This window comes from Balaenoptera acutorostrata, chromosome 2 (assembly GCF_949987535.1).
Source record: "Balaenoptera acutorostrata chromosome 2, mBalAcu1.1, whole genome shotgun sequence".
Classification (NCBI taxonomy): Eukaryota; Metazoa; Chordata; class Mammalia; order Artiodactyla; family Balaenopteridae; genus Balaenoptera; species Balaenoptera acutorostrata.
In genome coordinates, this window is record NC_080065.1 from 67,550,983 (window position 1) to 67,572,130 (window position 21,148).

At 35.7% G+C, this 21,148-nt stretch overlaps 1 protein-coding gene across 2 annotated transcripts in view; it reads left to right on the top strand.

The window, feature by feature from the left end:
* MSH3 (mutS homolog 3) overlaps positions 1 to 21,148 on the top strand; it is a 191,087-nt gene that overhangs the window by 143,224 nt on the left and 26,715 nt on the right. For both annotated transcript variants that reach the window (XM_057540254.1, XM_007179766.2), the window contains exon 20: positions 14,616 to 14,773. In XM_057540254.1, the coding sequence (XP_057396237.1) occupies positions 14,616 to 14,773 (158 nt within the window). The remainder of the gene's footprint in view (positions 1 to 14,615; positions 14,774 to 21,148) is intronic.

A 21,148-nucleotide genomic window follows, 5' to 3' on the forward strand; every position in this document is an offset into this window, starting at 1 on the left:
TCTTGCTAGGTAGGTATCCTAGTTTGCAAGTTTTTCTTTTTCAGCACTTTAAAAATATCATACCACTCCCTTCTGGCTTGCAAACTTTCTGCAGAAAAATCAGCTGATAACCTTATGGGGGTTCCCTTATATATGACTTTAGAATTCTCTCTTTAACTTTTGCCATTTTAATTATGGTATATCTTAGTGTGGGTCTGTTTGGGTTCATCTTGTTTGGGACTCTCTGTGCTTCCTATACCTGATTATCTGTTTCATTTTTCAGGTTCAGGAAGTTTTCAGCCATAATTTGATCAAATATATTTTTGACCCCTTTTTCTCTCTCTTCTCCTTCTGGGACCCCTATAATGCAAATGTTGGTTCACTTGATGTTGTCTTAGAAGTCCCTTAAACTGTTCTCATTTTTTAAATTTGTTTTTCTTTTTGCTCTTCTGATTGGGTGATTTCCATTATTCTATCTTCCAAATCACTTGTGCATTCTTCTGTATCACCTAGTCTGCTATTAACTCCTTCTAGTATGTTTTTCACTTCAGTTATTCTTAAGTTCTGACTGGTTCTTTTTTATACTTTCTTGGTCCTTGTTACAATTCACACTGTGTTCCTCTGTTGTTTTCCCTAATTCAGTTAGCATGCTTATTACTAATGCTTTAAACTCTTTATCTGGCAAATTACTTACTTCTGTTTCCTTAGTTGTTTTTTCAGAGGTTTTTCTCTTGTTCTTTTGATTGAAACAAATCCCTTTGTCTTATTATTTTACTTAACTTTCTCTGTCTGTGTGAAATTAAGTGAAACAGTTACCTGTTGTGGTCTTGAAGGGGTATCCTTGTGTGGGAGTGACCTTATATAGTCTGAATGTGCCCAGTGCCTTTGGTGGGAGAGCTAGATCTCATGTGAGCATGAGTCACATCTTTCCCCAGGGTGTGCTAGAAGCCATCACCTTAGTAGGCAATGGGATTGGAGGTGGAAGGGCCAGGGCCAGAGCCAGGTGAGAGCTGGAGCTTCTCTGCTCCGTGGCCAACACCACCCTACTGGGGGCAGGGGCAGGTCCCAAGGTGCTGGAGCAGAAGCCCTGAGGGTTGGGTCCAAGCTGGCTCCATTCCCTCAAAGTGTGTGCTCTTGCTCTCCCCACTCCCAGCACCAGTACCCTCACCCCAGAAGGGAGCAGTGCTGGAGCAAGAGAGTCTGGGTGCAGGCTGTTGGCCTCAGCCACCGTCAGATCCTGAGACTGTTTATGATGTGCTGCCTCTGTAAGTGCCAGTAATGGCTGCCCCTGCCCTGTTCAGATGCTCTTCCCAGTCTGAGCCCCCTTTTTGCTTCACAACTGAGCACACCCCTCGGCTGCCGCAGCTCTCACCCTAGTGTGGAGCTGCGCCGTAGAGCAGGCGGGGCCATTGTGGGCACTTGGCCTAGATCTGGGCAGGGGCTGTGGTGGTCCTGGCCACAGTCAAAGCCCAGGACCTCTTCTGATGCGCTGTTTCTGTCAGCGCCAGTAAAGGCTGCTCTTACCCCATTCAGATGCCATTCTGGGTCTGGGCTGGCAGTCCCTTGCAACTGAGCATTCTCCTCAGCTGCAGCAGCACTCACCTAGCACGGAGCTGTGTCACAAAGGAGGTGGGGCCTGAGCGGGTGCTCGGTTCAGACTAGGGCACGTGCTGGAGTGGTCGCAGGAAACCTGCCAGAGCCCAGTGTAGTTTCAATTTGCTTTCTGCACCTTGTTTCAAGAGTAAGGAAGTTTGTGTGCACTCTTCGTGAACGTTGTCTAGGTTTCTTTCAGCCTTCCTGTTAGTCCCACTGGCTTTCTACCAGCTAAGGGGACTCTTCTTCCCCGTGTTGGACCCCAGGGCTGGGGCGCCCAATATGTGGCCTGAACCGCTCACTGCCCAGGGAGGATCCCCCTTCTCTTCTATGTCCTTTCCCAGGGGTATAGGTCCTGACCTGATCGCTTTTCTTCCCTTCCTACCTGATTCTTTGTGGATCTTTCTTTTTATTTATGTATTTTTATTTAAAAAAATATTTTTTATTGAAATGTAGTTGACTTACAGTGTTTCAGGTATACAGCCAAGTGATTCAGTTATATATATATACGTATATGTATATATATTCTTTTTTGGATTATTTTTTGTAATAGGTTATTAGAAGATACTGAAAATAGTTCCCTGTGCTATACAGTAGGTCCTTGTTTTTTATGTATTTTATATATGGTAACGTGTATCTGTTAATCCCAAATTCCCAGTTTATCCCCACCACCCCTTCCCCTTTGGAACCATAAGTTTGTTTTCTGCGTCTATGAGTCTGTTTCTGTTTTGTAAATAAGTTCATTTGTATCCTTTTTTTTGATTCTCTCTGTGGATCTTTCTTACAGCTTTGGTTGTACAAGAGTCTTTGTGCCAGTCTCCAGTTTATCCTCAGTGAGAATCACTATAAATGTGTTTTTCACATAGCATGATCATCATATATTGTTAATGACTGGAGGAAATATTAATGGCATTTGAATGTTATTTTCTATCACTTCTGTCTTCTCATGCTCCTTTCTTCCTGGATAAACTGCTTTTTTTTTTTTCCCTAAATCAACAGTTTTTTTTTTAAACTCTTTTTTTAATTAATTTTTTTTATTGGTGTATAGTGGATTAACTAATGTTGTGTTAGTTTCTGCTATACAGCAAAGTGAGTCAGTTATACATACACATATATCCACTCTTTTAGATTCTGTTTCCATACAGGTCCTTTCAGAGAATTGAATAGAGTTTCCTGTGGTAGGTTCTTCTTCTTCTTATTATTATTATTTATCTATTCTATATATAGTAGTGTGTATATGTAGGTTCTTATTATTTATCTACTCTATATATAGTAGTGTGTATATGTCAATCCCAATCTCCCAATTTATCGCCCCCCCTTCCCCCCCTGGGAACCACAAGTTTATTTTCTACATCTGTGACTCAACTTCTGTTTTGAAAATAGGTTCATTTGTACCATTTCTTTAGATTCCACATATAAGTGATATCATATGATATTTGTTTTTCTCTTTCTGACTTACTTCACTCTGACAGTCTCTAGGTCCATCCACATCTCTACAAATGACCCAATTTCTTTCCTTTTTATGGCTGAGCAATATTCCATTGTATGTATGTACCACATCTTCTTTATCCATTCCTCTGTTGATGGACATTTAGGTTTCTTCCATGTCCTGGCTATTGTAAATGGTGCTGCAGAGAACATTGGGGTGCATGCATCCTTTTCAATTATGGTTTCCTCTGGATATATGCCCAGGAATGGGATTGCTGGATCATATGGTAGCTCTATTTTTAGTTTTTTAAGGAACCTTCATACTGTTCTCCATAGTGGTTGTATCAATTTACATTCCCACCAACAGTGCAGGAGGGTTCCCTTTTCTCCACACCCTCTCCAGCATTTATTGTTTGTAGATTTTTTGATGATGGTCATTCTGACCAGTGTGAAGTGATACCTCATTGTAGTTTTGATTTGCATTTCTCTAATAATTAGTGATGTTGAGCATCTTTTCATGTGCCTCTTGACCATCTGTATGTCTTTGGAGAAATGTCTGTTTAGATCTTCCACCCACTTTTTGATTGGGTTTTTTTTTTGATATTGAGCTGCATGAGCTCTTTGTATATTTTGGAGATAAATCCCTTGTCAGTCACTTCGTTTGCAAATATTTTCTCCCATTCTCTGCGTTTTCTTTTCGTTTTGTTGATGATTTCCTTTGCTGTGCAAAAGCTTTTATTAGGTCCCATTCATTTATTTTTGTTTTTAATCTCATTCGCTCAGAGGTGGATCAGAAAAGATCTTGCTGCAATTTATGTTAGAGAGTGTTCTGCCTGTGTTTTCCTCTAAGAGTTTTATAGTATCCGGTCTTACATTTAGGTCTTTATTCCATTTTGAGTTTATTTTGTGTATGGTGTTAGAGAATGTTCTAATTTCTTTTTTTTTTTTTTACACGTAGCTATTCAGTTTTCTCAGCATCATTTATTGAAGAGACTGTCTTTTCTCCATTGTATATTCTTGCCTCCTTCATCATAGATTAAAAATATGGAACACTTCATGAATTTGCATGTCAAGGATAACTGCTTTTTAAAGTGTTCTGACCTGTGCAGAATGTTCCTCTTCTCTTTTCCTATCTCTTACTCATCTCCAGTGATTGAACTACTCAGCCTTCCAGACCCAAAATATGCTGCTGCCTCCTTAGAGCCTTCCCCATCACTGTGGCCAGAAATAATTTCTTTCTATTCTAGCACTTTCTCTGTTCCTTTTTAAAAAAATTCTTATCATGTACTACTTTTTGGTACATGAGTGTAGTGGGAAAGTGCCTGACTGTGATGGGAGATGTAAATTCAAATCCTGCTCTGCTGTTAGTTTACTGTCATCTCAGATAGGCCACCATACTCGCTGGGTCTTGATTTCTTCATCTATAAAATGAAGGAGTCGGGCAGAGTAACAACTAGCTCTCAGTGGAACGTAAATTGGAAAGCATGTAGATGTTGGAAGGATTTGGACTTTTATCTTGGTATCTCAGCATACAGCCTGTACTCTCCAGCCTCATTCTCCCCCTTTCTGTTTGGCGTTCGCCTTGGGTTAAAAGTGCAAGGATTTGGCTGAGAGCTTGTCTGGACGAAGCTTTCACTGAGGAGTCTCTTACTGTAACGTGCCATTGATTGACATTTTCAGGGAATAAAACACTTTGAAACTGTTGAACTTTTTCAGCACTCTGCAGCTATTATAAAAATAGTTCTACCATGACTCTTTTTAAAGGATAGATGTCAACATCTGTACTTGTCAAGGAAGAAAGCAGTTTTTGCAGAAAATTAGGTGATACTCAAGTCTTGGAAATTAACATTGAACAATTTTAGCTTTTTTTTTTTTTTTTTTAAAGAAATTCACGTTCTTTTATTTATTTATTTATGACTGTGTTGAGTCTTCGTTTCTGTGCGAGGGCTTTCTCTAGTTGCGGCAAGCGGGGGCCACTCTTCATCGCAATGCGCGGGCCTCTCACCATCGCGGCCTCTCTTGTTGCGGAGCACAGGCTCCAGACGCGCAGGCTCAGTAATTGTGGCTCACGGGCCCAGTTGCTCCATGGCATGTGGGATCTTCCCAGACCAGGGCTCGAACCCGTGTCCCCTGCATTGGCAGGCAGATTCTCAACCACTGCGCCACCAGGGAAGCCCAGCTTTTTTTTTTTTTTTTTTTTCTGCTATGCATCTCCTGACTTCAGGGATATTCTGACTGATCATCACTGTAGTTTACCCAGTGAGAAATCCAAGGATGCTGGCTCTGAGCTAGAGCAGCACTCCTATCTAGTGGTGACTGTGATTTCTTGTCATTGAGTAGGGGTTCCCTTTGAGACATCTGTCAGGGTGGTCTTCACTTAGCATCCCAGTTCTACTACTTAGTAGCTCCGCATTACTGGGCAAGGTAATAGTTAGCTTCTCCAAGCCTTTCTTTCCTCACCTGTAACATGAAAATACAGCGATACTAGTATTGCCCCATGAGACTGTTGTGAGAACTGGATGAGATGACCAGTATAAAATCTTGAGCACAGTGCCTGGCACTTGTTGTCTGTGATTTTCTTACGATACCTTAAAGTTTACCTTTTATTTTTTATCTTTACCTCTTTTTTTCTCCCACAGAATATGGCATTAAATGTGGAACTTGATTAGCTATCTTAAAACTTACTGATTTAAATTCAGTGTTTTGACTCTTAGTACACAATACTAAGATCTTATGACATGCTATCCAGACATTGCCAATACTAAGGTAAAAACTTTAAAGAATGAAATTCTAGCCTCTCCAAAGGTTCATCAGAGTAATAGATGCTATCCAGAAACAGTCCCCTTGGTGCCGTACCTCAGCTTTTGTTCTCTGTCATTCATTCATCCATCCATCCATCCATCCACCCATCCATGTGTGGTTTCTTGAGAACTTGCTCTGTGCATGGCATCTTGCTTGATGCTACCACAGGTTTAGGCACTGTCTAGGCCAGTCCTGTTGGGTGCATTACTAGTAACTTCAGTAAACTCCAGAGTGCGTAGTGGTTTTTTGCCAACTTCTGGCTTCTGGCTATTCTGTTAGAATGCTTACTCATCCAAACTGGTCTTCCAGATAAATTTAATGTATCTTTCATATCTGGGACCCTTTGATGTGTGGTGCCTCAAATACATATGATCCTCACTAAAAGATAGATAAACACATTAGATAGGTGAAATTCCTTGATCATGTGTGTCCTTGCTATGTCATCTTGGGAACTGGAGAGGAAAGGCAGTCACATATTCCTGACTAGTTTTACAGAGAGTGCAAATGACTTTTTGAAATGTTAAGTTCTATATACTTTATAAACTTGGGTTATATATTAATCTTTTTGACCAATCTTTATAAAGTTTATAAAGTATTCACCTATAATTTCTTAAGTTTTACTTTTCAGGTTTAGGTCCTTAATCAATCAACCTAAAATCTATTTTTATATCTTGTGTGAGGTGGGATTCCAATCTCATATCTTTCTATATAATCCGTTGTCCTACATCAATTTTCAAATAATCCATTCTTTCCCATCAATCTGCAGAATTATTTCTGTCATATATTAACTTTTCATATTTTCATGGAACTGTTTTGGACTCTATTATTTTTCACTGGTCAGTTTTTTTTTTTTTTTTTGGTTGCTGTTGTTTTGTTTTTGGTTCCTAAGCCGAAATCACACAGTTTTATTTACTATAGCATTTAAATAATGTTTTACATCTCCCCACCTATTCTTCTAATAGAACATCTTGAGTTTTCCTTAGCATTTGCTTCTCCATTTCATTTTAGGGTCAACTTAACTAGTTCTTTGGGGGGGAAAAAATTGAGATTTTTATTGGAATTGCATTGACCCTAGGGATCACTTTGGGAGAAAGTTGGCATCTTTATGATATAGATGTGGCATATAAATTTGTTCCTCTATGAATGTAGTATATACTTATTTTGGTTTTCTTTAAGTCCTCTCAAGAAAAGTAAAAAATTATTTTCATAAAGGTGTTTTTACATCTTTATCATATTTATTACTAAGTATTCCTTTGTTGCTATGTAGGTCATAACTTTTATTTTGGAATTTTTGAATTTTATTTTATTTATTTTTTTATACAGCAGGTTCTTATTAGTTATCCATTTTATACATATTAGTGTATATACATCAATCCCAATCTCCCAATTCATCACACCACTTTTTTACAATTATTTCCTAATTATTTGTTGCTCTTATAGAAAAATGAAGTTTATTTTGCATTTTGATCTTAAATCTAGCCACCTTGTTAGACTATCTCATTAATTATAATAATTCGTCTAGCCATTCTTCTTGGTTATCTTTGTAAACCATCATGTGTCTGTGAATGACAATTTTGTTTTGTTCTTTTTAGTCCATAATTATACCTTTTTATTTTTTTCAATGTCATGTTATGCTGCCTGGGGCCTCCAGCGTAAGGTTGAATAAAAGCAGTAATAGTGGACATCTTGTCATGATTGATCTAAAGGAAATGCTTTTAATATTTGACCATTAAGTCTGATGTTTGTGATAAGGCTTTGGTGGATACCTGCTACCTGGTTAAAGAAGATCTCTAAGGGTCATTTTGTTTTATCAGTCATTCATCACTTATTGGTGTATAGTGTCAGGGAAAGAGACTTGTTTTCCAGCTAAATAAACATTATTTAAATATTAGAACTCTGAAGTCTAAGTTTGTATGTGATATTTTTCTCTATATATACAAAGAATTGATTTTTGTGTATCAATTGGCTCTGAAATCAAATAAATTATAAACTTTGTTATCCTGTATTGAATGCTGGAGAGATGAAGTATTCAAGGAACATGTACGTGATCATGTGGTTCTAAACACCAGCAGTTTCTGTGTAGTTCAGTGTAAAAGGAAAATGTCATTCCTTTTGAAAATAATGGGAAGTACCAGATTTGCTTATTCATTTTTCGCTAACTTATATGCAATTTAAATCCAAAAGAGAGTAACATTTTTATTTGTGTAAGTACCATACACATACTTATTTTACTTATCAAACTCTTCCAATAAGTTTCACATTTGACTTTTACATTAAGCCTAAGGCAAACTTACTTTCATTTCCTTTTATCCATTTCCTTTAATTCATTTTTTCTGTTTCAATTAGAGTGTGTTGTGACTTTTTCTTCTTGTGGCTTAGTTTTAAGAAACATGATTTGCAAAAACTGTTACAGCATTTATAATTTTGAAGGAATTTCATATTTCGTTTTCTTATTTACTTTAAATTTCACAAAATTCATGTAAGGCCAAGATTTCTGTTACTCATTCTTACAGATTAGGAAATGAGATGTACCTACCTAGTTAATGGCAAAGCCAGAAACTGATATCATCTTCTAACTACACATACTATTATATTTTGCTTTATCACTATAGATCTTATTTACTAAAATATTTAGTTATTAAATTAAGATTTTTTTAAGATACCCTGTCAAATTTATTGATTTTCACTGGTTGAAAAAATGGAATCGAACAATAAGTATAATTACTTTTATTTTTCAAGGCACTGGGAGGAGTAAGGTTGTCTACAAGATAAAAGGTGTATGTTTTTCTTATAGCTTTCCTTAATTACTGATTAAAAAAAAGTTTCTGCTCCTGCATTCCCATTGGCCACCCTCACGTGCTCATTGAATTTGGTAGTTCCGCTTCAGGCAGCTCCATAAACAATGCCTTCTCAGTTCAGGGGGCCTTAGCATGGCACGTGTTACCCTTCTGTATGTTATCTCCTTTGTGTTATATTCTTTCACTTTCCATTATGTGCTTTTCTATAGTACTTTGTTTTTGTATAATATGCTGGAAATCCAAATAACAAAATGTCATTTGGAACTTATGTGAATTTTTCTGAAATTATATGTGTTTTTGCAAAGAGTTACTTGATTGTTCATGATAATCCATGAAATAATTAAATCTTAAAGTAATTCACTTAAATAACTTTCAACTACCTGATATTTCAAACAAGTGGAAAGGTATAGATAACAGTATAACTTTCATTTACCCCTCACTCAGATATCATAGAGATTGACATTTTGTAATAATTTAGGGTTTTTTTAAAGTGAATAAAATAGTATACGTAGAGCTAAGGTCATATGTAATTAACTGCCATCTCTTTTCCTCCCTCTTTACCTCTTACCGTCATTGGCAACCATTACCCTGATGTTATTTATTATCCTTATGCATGGCTTTTATTCTTTGATATAGATGTATCTTAATACTATATAAATATTTTTGTATATACTTAAAATTTACATAAATATGTGCCACTGAACCTATCTTATTGTATTCTACCTTGTAAATAATTGTTTTAATAATTGTACAAAGTAGATCTTTTCATTTTCCTAGTGATAGACAATTTCTATTTTTTGTCTATTACGAATACAAACAGTATTAGAGTGAACGGCTTTATAAATGTCTTTTTGAGCGCTTGTGCATTTTCCTAGATTTCTAAAAGAGGAGTTGCTGTGTCATATGTACCAGTATATGGACTCTTTAACGTCAGTAAACATTTCCAAATTGCTGTCCACATTCTTGCCAACATGCTATGTAAACAGACTTTTAAACTTTTTGATGGTATGATGAATGTAAAAAGTTACTTCTTAAAATTATTCCATCAAAAATTTTCACTGTGGATATTTCTTTATTTTTTCATATGAATGTAAGGAATAGGTCCCTTGAAAAATACTGCTGATTTCATTTTCCTTTCCCTGATTAACATGTTTTTTTGTTCTTTCATGTTTCTTTTTTCTATAAATATCATATTCGTGTCCTTTGCCCATTTTTCCATTGTTTTGGTATTATTAATAAGTAGGTAAGTATAACAAACACTTCTTTGTTATATGCCTTTTCATTTTGTGTTTGATGACTGCTTTTAACAGCGGTTTTAAAAATTTAATCAAATGTATTAGTCTTTTCCTGTATGATTTATATTTTTGTGTTGCTTTTCCTATCTTGTTCAGTAAATCATTCTCTACCTTCATGTCATTAAGTCGTTCTCCCATGTTTTCTTCTAAAAGTTTAAGATTTGTTTTTCACATTTCTTTGTTTCATCCATCTAGATTCGATTTAGGGACTCTGTGGGATTCAAGCCTAACTCTATTATCATATGGATACCCAGTTGTCCCACCATTGTTTATTGAACCATGGTATCTTTTTTACTTATTTATAAAATAAGCAAAATACCAAGTGCCATGTATAGCTTTGTGTCCGGGCTTTCTGTTACTGCTATGTTTACCTGTGCCTAAAACAATATTGCACTTTTAATTACTATAGCTTTATTACAAAGTCTCCTCTCACAATTGTGGTTCTTCAAAATTGTATTGACTTTTCTTTGTTTTTTTTTTTTGTTTGTTTTTTTTAATCTGTCAAAGAAATTTCAAAATTAACTTCTGGAATTGTATTGCTTGGTAGATTAATTTGTGAGAATATATTCATTTCCTTTTTAAAATAACCTTTATTGAAATATACAGAATTATGCACAAATCATAAGTGTACAGCTTAGTGAATTTTCACAAAGTATACCCATTTAAGTATCCCAAAACCATGTCGAGAAGTAGAACAATAGAATGGAAATGAACACATTCTAAAAGCTCCACTTGCAGAGTATGAGAGGGCCTCCCAGTAGCTACTTCCCCCCTGAAAGGTAATCACTGTCCTAATTTCTTTACCAAAGTATAATAATTTTAGTTATTTTTGCTTGTTTTTGAGCCTTATATTAATAGAGACATACAATATATACTCCTTGTGTCTGGCTTCTTTGATTCAACATTGGTTTTATGCAGTTCATCTATATTTTTTGCATATTGTTTATTTCCATTGTCATAGAGAATTTCATTGTATAAGTACATGATAACTTTTCTGTTCTATTGATAAACATTTGAGTTACTTCCAATTTAGTACTATTATGAAAAGTATTACTGTGAACATTCTTTTACATTTTTTTTTAATATACATCATATACATTTCTGTTAGACATGTACCTAAGAGCAGAATTGTTCAGATATGTTTACTTTCGGCTTTAACAGATTCTGCCAAACAGTTTTCCAAAATAGTGTACAATTTACTTCCCCAGTAGCAGTATATAAAAATTCTAGTTGTTTTGCATCTTTGCCAAAGCTTAATACTGGCAGTTTTTGGTTTGAACTTTAGCCATTTAGTGAAGTGATGTGGTCTCTCTGATTTGGTTGACATTTTCTTAATGATTTGAAGTAGAATGTCATCTTACTGGCCATTTGTGTTTTTTCTCTTGTCATTATTTATTTATTTATTTATTTATTTATTTATTTATTTATTTATTCATTTATTCATTCATTTAGGCTGCATCGGGTCTTTAGTTGTGGCACTGCGAGGTCTTTGTTGTGGCCTGCGGGATCTTGCACTGCAGCACATGGGCTTCTGTCTAGTTGTGGCTTGCAGGTTTTCTCTCTGTAGTTGTGGCACATGGGCTCCAGAGCACGTGGGCTCTGTAGTTTGCAGCATGCAGGGCTCTCTAGTTGAGGCGCTCAACAAGCTCAGCAGTTGTGGCGCATGAGCTTAGTTGCCCCATGGCACGTGGGATCTTAGTTCCCCAACCAGGGATCGAACCTGCGTCCCCTGCATTGCAGGACGGATTCTTTACCACTGGACCACCAGGGAAGTCCCTCTCTTGTCATTTACAAATTTTTTTTTCCAGCCATATTTCTTGAGGTTGTCTTTCTTTTGATTTGTGGGAGTTGATTATGTATACTGTATTCAAGTCTTTGGGAAATACTTAGTGCGTATATCTTCTATTCCGTAATTTTTCATTCTCTTAATGACATCTTTTAATGAATAAAAGTTCTTAATTTTAATGTACTCTAATTTTCAACGTTTTTCTTTACAGTTAATTGTGATTCATGATCAGCTTACGAAATCTTCATCTACCCCAAGGTCATATGTTATTGTCTAATAACCTTATAGTTTTTCCCTGTCTTTGAAATCTATAATCCACCTGGAATTGATTTTTATGATGTAACTTAAGAAATCAAGATTTAAAATTTTTCTATATGGATATCTTTTTGACTCAGCACCAGTCATTAAAAGCAACATCCTTTGTCCACTGTGCTACAGTGTCACTTTTGTCATAAGTCAGGAAACTGTATACATGTCAGTCTTTTCTGGACTGTATTCTGTTCCACTGGTCTGTTTGTGTCTGTGCCGGAATCACACTAGTTTAATTATTGTAGCATTACAATATTGAGCCTTCTATTCTGTGAACATGGTACTTTCTTTAATTTAACTTAGGCCTTCTTTAATTTCTTTCAATAATGTTTTGTAGTTTTCTCTTTAGAAGTCTTGGTCATTTTGTTAGGTTTATTCCTAGGTATTTGATTTCTTTTGATACTATGGTAAATTATATCATTAAATTTTTAAAATTTGCAATTACTTGTTGCTAAAATGTAGAAATAAAGTTGGCATTTGAATACTGAACTTATGCCCCGAGCCCTTCCTTGCTCAATTCATTTGTCAATTCTAATTATTTTCATAGATTACTTTAGATTTTTCTGGAAACACAGTTTTTCCTGTATGTCATTATTCCTTTATGTAGGAATAATGACAGTTTCATCATTTTCTTTCCAATTCTTATACCTTTTATTTCCTTTTCCTGCAATTTTTTAAATGAATGGATATTGAATTTTATCAAATGCTTTCTGTGTGTCATTGGAGAGCATCATATGATTTCTTTATTCTGTTAATGTGGTGAATTACGTTGATTGGCTTTTGAATATTAAACCAACCTTGTATTCCTCAAAAATTCTAAATGGTTTGTATATCCTTGGATTGTCTTATTAATATTTTATTAAGGAGTCTTGCATATATTTTATATTTATGGATGAAACTGACCTGTAATTTTTTTTTTTTCTTGTAATGCTCTTGTCAGGTTTTGATGTCAAGATTATGTTGGCTTTCTGAAATGATTTGGGAAGAGTTCCCTCTTGTTCTCTTCTCTAGAAGAGTTTTTGTAAGATTGGTGCTATTTCTTTCTTACATGTTTGCAAGAATTCAGTGGGGAAGTTATCTGGGTTTGGGGTTTTTCTTTTGGAAGGGCTTTTAATTACAGATTTAATTCTTTAATAGGTATAGGATTATTCAGATTTTCTATTTCTTGTGTAATTTCAGTCAATTTTAAAAAAGAAATCTGTTCATTTAATTTGAATTTTCAAAACATTTCATATGCCAAATGTTCATTTGTTTATAATAGGCTTATTATTTTTTAACATCTGTAGGAGAATTTTTAAAATTTTAATCATAAGTTTTATCATTCTACTTGTTCCAAGTTTGTTTCCTTTGCTCTTACTGTGCTAGGCTCTTTCTGTTCCAAGAAACACAGATTCACTCAAGTTCCTTCAAGTAATGGAGATTCATGAGGCTCATTATAAAGCCATATGTAATCCTAAGAGAAAGGAATCACACAGGAAGAGCAAGATCTCTAGTATATCTTGGCTTTAGGGAGACTGGAAATGTATGGTTAATAAGGATATGGGACATCTTTAGAGACGGAACAGGTTTACTTTTTAATACCTTTAATAGTAAGACTTTCTAATGCTTTACTCTAATGCCCCCATTATTTGCATGAAGTTTCTTAATTCCTCTTGGCCCTTCTCTATTTTTTCTTTCCCTGCCCTACCTTTTGGTTACTCATAACTTCTTACTCATGGTCCCCAGTGCCTTGTAGCCTCATTTTGTGTTTCTTTTCAACCTCTCCTCCAGTTTGACTGAACCTCTCCCTGGTTCTCGATTTCAGCTCCCAAGAGATTAGTTCATTAGTTTCAGAAGACCCATATGTGAAGCCACCTCTTAGGCTGTTGGTCAGTTACCAATTGGTTACTCTTGACCAGGCAGGTATTGCCAAGAGTGGTGGGCTCACATAGCATAGCACATGGATGCCTTAGGCTAACTCCTCTGCAGAGGGCTGCAGCTGGACAGTTTCTCTTAGGATGTAGTCTATACATGGCAAGTACTAGAATTAGTTAATACAGGTAAGTTCTAGAAATTAAATCATTGCAAGTGTTGCAGCTTTTCTCCCATTTTGACTTATTCTGGTGAAATACCAGTGAGTAATTAAATCCTGATAAAACCAATATCTAGAATTTGGTATTATCCATCCCTTTAGCAGTTATCCCTCTTTAACTGAAAATATTCATGTGCTACCAACCCAGATTAGGGCTTTCTGCAATTAAATGTGTAATACCTATAATTTTAGTATGGACAAATGGAAATTGATAGATTTTAAATGTAAGTAATATAAAAAACAGACATAAGCAGATTAATGATTATTTAAAGAGAAAGCCATAGTATTTATCTTGTTTAGGTTGCTTCTTGTTATTTCCTTTTTTAAGTCCAGAAACAACCATATGTGCTGCTAAGACTTCACTGTTCTGTAATAGCACAGTTGAAGTTGAAGACAAAGAGGTCCTCTTTCCCTTTGTGATACTTAATGGATGACATATTTAAACACCACACCTTAATCTTTTGCCTAATGCATTCTCATTTATGGAATAAATTGTAGCTATTACATAGAAGCCCCTCTAGTACAATAAGTGAAATTACTTTTTAATTTTCTAGGGGGACTCAGAGAGAGTAATGATAATTACTGGACCAAACATGGGTGGAAAGAGCTCCTACATAAAGCAAGTTGCATTGATTACTATCATGGCTCAGATTGGCTCCTATGTTCCGGCAGAGGAAGCAACAATTGGAATTGTGGATGGCATTTTCACAAGGTAAAAACATTAGTTCTATTTGAATATATTTCTGACAATAAATCAAGCCCACATCATCACATGAATTTTCTTCTTACGTACATAGTTAGGTGAACAGATTTGTTATACAGGATTTTGCTATTTAGAATTTAGGAACTTAAAGAAATCATTTCATCATGAAATTAATATCAGAAGAGACCTAGGAGATCATTTTGTCTGGTCATTTTCAACTTGTTTTTAGTTACCGAGTTCTTTCTTAAAGGAAATTATTTGTAGAAGTTGAAAATTAAACAGATGAAAGCAGATCTGCTCTGCCTTAATCAGAGGTAGAAGGCTTGAACCTAAATGTCCATCGACAGATGAATGGATAAAGAAGATGTGGTACGTATATACAATGGAATATTACTCAGCCATAAAAAAGAATGAAATAATGCCATTTGCAGCAACATGGATGGACCTAGAAATTATCATATTAAGTGAAGTAAGTCAGACAAAGACAAATATTATATATCACTTATATGTGGAATCTAAAAAATGATACAAATGAACTTATTTACAAAACAGAAACAGACTCACAGACTTAGAAAACAAACTTATGGTTACCAAAGGGGAAAGGTGGAGGGAGGGATAAATTAGGAGGTTGGGATTAACATATACACATTACTATATATAAAATAGATAAACAACAAGGACCTACTGTACAGCACAGGGAACTCTACTCAATACTCTGTAATAACCTATATGGGAAAAGAATCTGAAAAAGAATAGATATATGTATATGTATAACTAAATCACTTTGCTGTACACCTAAAACTAACACAACATTGTAAATCAACTATACTCCAATATAAAATAAAATTTTTCTTAATTTCAAAAAAAAAAAGAGGTAGAAGGCTTGGAAACTTGGCTCCTAGGCTCTATAGAGCAGTCTGCAACCTAGTCTACCCTCCTTATTTTATAGGTCGGGAACTGACAACAGACTGGAAAAGGCACTGGCCCAAGATAATTTAATTCATATTCTTTTTTGCTCTAAGGACATAACATGCAACTGGCTAAGACTTACCCTCAACCTATAAACCTAAATTGCATGCCATATTAGGAATATAGGTGAAATATCGTGGTCTCACCAATTAGGATTTATAGTTTAATCTATTTACTCAGATTTATCAGTTCTTAAAATATTATTTATACTTCTTACACTTACATTTTTAGAAAAAAGTAAATATAGTCTATAGTGTATAGTCAAAGTATATGTGTAGAGTGTCTGATTTATTTTCCTACTTATTTAATATTTGACCCTTGAACACATCAGAATATATCACATGCTAAGGTTCATGTAGTTGAGTAGACATTAAAACACTTTAAGGCTTGGTTTTTAATCAGAGAATGAACAAAAGCAAAGCAACCTAAATTCTGTTGGGTTGGCTAAAAGGTTTGTTACTTTTTTACCGTAAGATGGCTGTAGTAGTTCTTAGCTGTCTTTAACTTCATTTGAAACAATTTTGTTAGATTGTATTGTGACAGCTGTCATATCAGCATGCATTTTTAAAAAAACATCAAAATTGGTGAATTTTTGTGTAGCCATTTTAATATTGAAGATGGAAGAAGAAAGCAACTTTTTCAGCGTATTATGCTTTATTATTTCAAGAAAGGTAAAAAGGCAACTGAAACGCAAAAAAAGATTTTTGCATGTATGGAGAAGATGCTGTGACTGATCAAATGTGTCAAAAGTGGTTTGTGAAGTTTTGTGCTGGAGATTTCTTGCTGGACAATGCTCCACGGTCAGGTAGACCAGTAGAAGTTGATAGCGATCAAATCGAGACATTCAATGAGAACAATCAACGTTATACCACGCGGGAGATACCCGACATACTCAAAATATCCAAATCAAGCATTGAAAATCATTTGCACCAGCTTGGTTATGTTAATCGCTTTGATGTTTGGGATCCACGTAAGTTAAGTGAAAAAAAACCTTCTTGACTGTATTTCCGCATTCGATTCTCTACTGAAATGTAATGAAAATGTTCTGTTTTTAAAACAAGTTGTGACAGGCGATGAAAAGTGGATATTGTACAATCATGTGGAATGCAAGAGATCGTGGGACAAGCGAAATGAACCACCACCAACCACAGCAAAGGCTGGTCTACATCCAAAGAAGGTGATGTACTGTGTGCATCGTGCGATTGGAAGGGAGTCCTCTATTATGAGCTCCTTCTGGAAAACCAAACAATTAATTCCAACAAGTATTGCTCCCAGTTAGACCAACTGAAAGCAGCACTCTATGAAAAGTGTCCATAATTAGTCAACAGAAAATGCATTGTCTGCCATCAGGATAACGCAAGACCACATGTTTCTTTGATGACCAGGCAAAAACTGTTACAGCTTGGCCGGGAAGTTCTAATTCATCCACCGTATTCATGAGACATTGCACCTTCAGATTTCCATTTATTTCAGTCTTTACAAAATTTTCTTAAAGGAAAAAATTTCAATTCCCTGGAAGACTGTAAACAGTTCTTTGCTCGAAAAGATAAAAAGTTTTGGGAAGATGGAATTATGAAGTTGCCTGAAAAATGGCAGAAGGTAGAGGAACAAAACAGTAAATATGTTGTTCAATAAAGTTCTTGGTGAAAATGAAAAATGTGTCTTTTATTTTTACTTAAAAACCGAAGACACTTTTTGGCCAACCCAATATTTGATGCCATATCACCAAACATGTTATTTTGATCTCCATATATTTGTAAATGAACTCAATATAATAAATTTTAAAAATATTTCTTTAGTTTTTAACATTATAATTAATTTTCTATTTCCTAAGAAAAAATACTAGGTATTTTATTTTGGTTACATTATTAGGAGTGACAGAGAAATTTCATCAATAGAAAAAAGATAAAAAAGAGAAAAATAGAAAGAGAAAAAATATCTTGGGCAATGTAAGGTAATTTGTCTGGAAGAGAATCTTGTTAGCAGAATATCAGGAATGTTTTTAGATACAAGTAATAGAAAAGAAAATAAGGGTTTACTTTTCTCATTTAACAAGGAAGCTTGAAATAGATGACCACTTCGATGTTTCAGTGGCTCTGCAGTTTTGTTGTCTTCTCCTCATAGTTGCAAGATGGTTGCTGTGACTCCAGACATCACATTGATATTCATATGAGGAAAAAGGGAAAAGGAATGCAAAAACTTCTCCTTTTTTTCAGGAAATCAGTACCTTTTCAGAAGCCTCCCAGAAAACTGTCACTTACATTTCACTAACCAGCGCTGTGTCTCATGGCCATAATTACAAGCAAAACAAAGTATGAATTTGATTTTATCCAGCTTTTATAACGGAGTTAGGCAAGGGACAGGTGTTCAGGAATGGGTTCAGAGGTAACCAGAAAATAGTTTCTGCCACAAGGAATGAATTCAATGGTAATAATAACTAACCTTTGTGATGATAACATATTTATAATATTAGTATAATAACATTCTTACCAATGTATAGAACCTGTTCTATGTATATAAAATAGTTATATAAAGTATATTCGGTGAGAGCAAATATAAGCCTTCTGGAAAAGGAAAAAGTGCATTAATTCAACAAATTTGGATCTTTATCCATTCATTTTCATTTGTTCATTCATCCAACACATACTAACTTGGCATCTAACATATGACAAGCACTCAGAATACAAAGCAATCATAGTTTCTGTTCCCATGAAGTTTACCTGATGGAGAAGATCAGCATAAACAAAAAAATTGTATAAAGAAATGTAAAATTGCAGCTGTGACAAGTCTACAAAGGTTAGGTATATGAGGCTGTGGCAGCCTGTGGTGCTGGGACCTGATCTGGTCAGGAACATCAGGAGAAGGCTTCCTTTAGCAAGTGATGTGTAATCTGTTGATGTGTTAACTAATCAAAGGAAAGAAGAGCATTTCAGACCAAGAAAGCAGCATGCGCAAATGTTGTTTCACATTAAAAAAAACCATAGTGAGACAATAGCTGAAGGGTGGCCCTCTAGGGGAGTAAGGTTCTCCATGAAGCTGAAGACAATAGGTAAGGGCAAGTTACACAAAGTGTAGGCCTTGTTAGGAGTTTGTGTAAGAGCCATGGGAAACCATTGAAGGGTTTTAAGCAGGGCTTGGTATGATCACATCTACATTGGCTGAAATGCAGAGAATGTTTGGAGGAAGGACACAGTTAATCAGCTCAGTCTTATCAGTAGGCCCTTGTGGTAGCCTTGGTGAGAGGTATCAGTAGTTTGGACTGGGTTGTAGTGTTTAAATGGAAAGGAGTCATATTTGAAAGGTAATAAATAACAGGAAATAAATCAACAGGATTTGGTGATACATGGGATATGAGGCTGAGATAAATGGAGTTTTCAGCGATGACAGTGGTTTGTGCATCTGGGTGGAGAATGCCGGCATTTACTGGAAGAGAGTGATTTTTTCCCCATGGATCCTGACTTTATTTTTGGTTTTTTGATTTACAGTGTTGTGTTAGTTTCAGGTGTACAACAAAGTGATTCAATTATACATATATTCATTCCTTTTCAGATTCTTTACCCATGTAGGTTATTACAGAATATTCAATAGGACCTATACAGTAGGTCCTTGTTGGTTATCTATTTTATATATAGTAGTGTGTATATGTTAATCACAAGCTCCTAATTTATCCCTCCCCCACTCATTTCCCCTTTGGTAACCATAAATTTGTTTTTGAAATCAGTGAGTCTGTTTCTGTTTTGTAAGTAAGTTATTTGTATCATTTTTTAAAATTAGATTCCACATATGAGTGATATCATATACTTGTCTTTGTCTGACTTATTTCACTTAGTATGCTAATCTCTAGGTCCATCTACATTGCTGCAAATTGCATTATTTTTTTCTTTTTTATGGCTGAGTATTGACTTGGTTTTTGTATGTAGTAGATAGCAATACTCTGAGACCATAGGGAAGCTGTCATGTAGTCAGTTGGATATAAAGTTTGAGTTCAGAGGGAGAGATGAAAGGTAACAATGTAGATTTGTTGTGAGACATCTTTGTATAAGTGGGAAGTGAGATCCTGGGTGTGGATGAGATCATGTTGGCAGAGAGTAAGTATAGTGAAGAAGATAATGTTCCAAGGCTGAGCCTTAGAACTGCCAACATGTCATGGCTGAGTAAGAAGATAAGCTTGAAAAAGCAACAGAGAAGGAGTACCCAGAGAGGTAGGGGAAAACCAGGACATCCCAGTGTCATGGAAGCATGGGGAAAAGTGCTTCAAGGAGGAAGGAAGTGGTCCACAGCGCTGAAAGGCTGAATGAGATGAAGCCTGAAAAGTCCACCTTGATTTTAGCAAAATGGATATGACTAGTGACCTTTGCAAGAGCTGTTATGGTGGAGTGGTGGGGCCTCACTCCAGTTAAAGAGGGTTAGAGAGTAAGTGAGAGGTTAGGAAATAGAGTTAGTAGGTGACCCTGGAGCAGATTGGCTGGGAAGAGGGGGTGAGAGATCCAATAAGGGACTTGTTTTATTTTTGAGTGGTAGACTTGAACATGTTTAAGAGGGATATCCAGTGGAATATGTTATGTCCATGAATTTATGATTCTAAAAAAATGCATCAGTCACCTTAGAGGATATTAGAATGAATTCATGATACTTAAAACAAAAAATCATAGTCACTTTGGAGAATGAAAATTGAAAAATAAAGGGGAAGAATCATGCAGCTACCATGCCTTTCCAAAAATATGATGAGAAGAATTTTCTCTTTATGGAAGTGTTCCAGCTAACAGAGAAGGTATTAGAATATCACCCCCTCTCTTTTTTTGCAATCTCTAATGTAGCTATAGATCTAGGTGATAATTAGAAATGGCTGCTAATGTCATGAAAAGAGAGACAACCAGACATTTGGCCAAAGTTTGTAACACAAGCTATGAAGTCTGGGCAAACAAATCAAACCTTAATATATTTGTATATCTAGATCTATCTGAAACACAGAGAGATATTGATCTTTTATACTTCAGGATTTTTTTGGGGGTGGAGGGCTGCACTGGGTCTTAGTTGCGGCACACGGGATCTTTGTTGCAGCATGCAGGATCTTTTTAGTTGAGGCATGTGGACTTCTTAGTTGTGGCATGCATGTGGGATCTAGTTCCCCAACCAGGGATCGAACCCGGGCCCCCTGCATTGGGAGCGCAGTCTTACCCACTGGACCACCAGGGAAGTCCCTATACTGCAAGATTGATCACAACTTTAAAATATTAATTAGCAAAGAATCATTTCAGTCAGTTAAAGGAATAAATAGATTATAAAGATATAAACACTGAAATATGGGACATTCTCTTATGCTTTACCATTTAAGTAGCTGTTGTTTCATGGACCTTAAGGTCATGTTTATAAAAGCAATCTGCCATGGGCCCTGAGTGTCCCTGCATGTCCCTA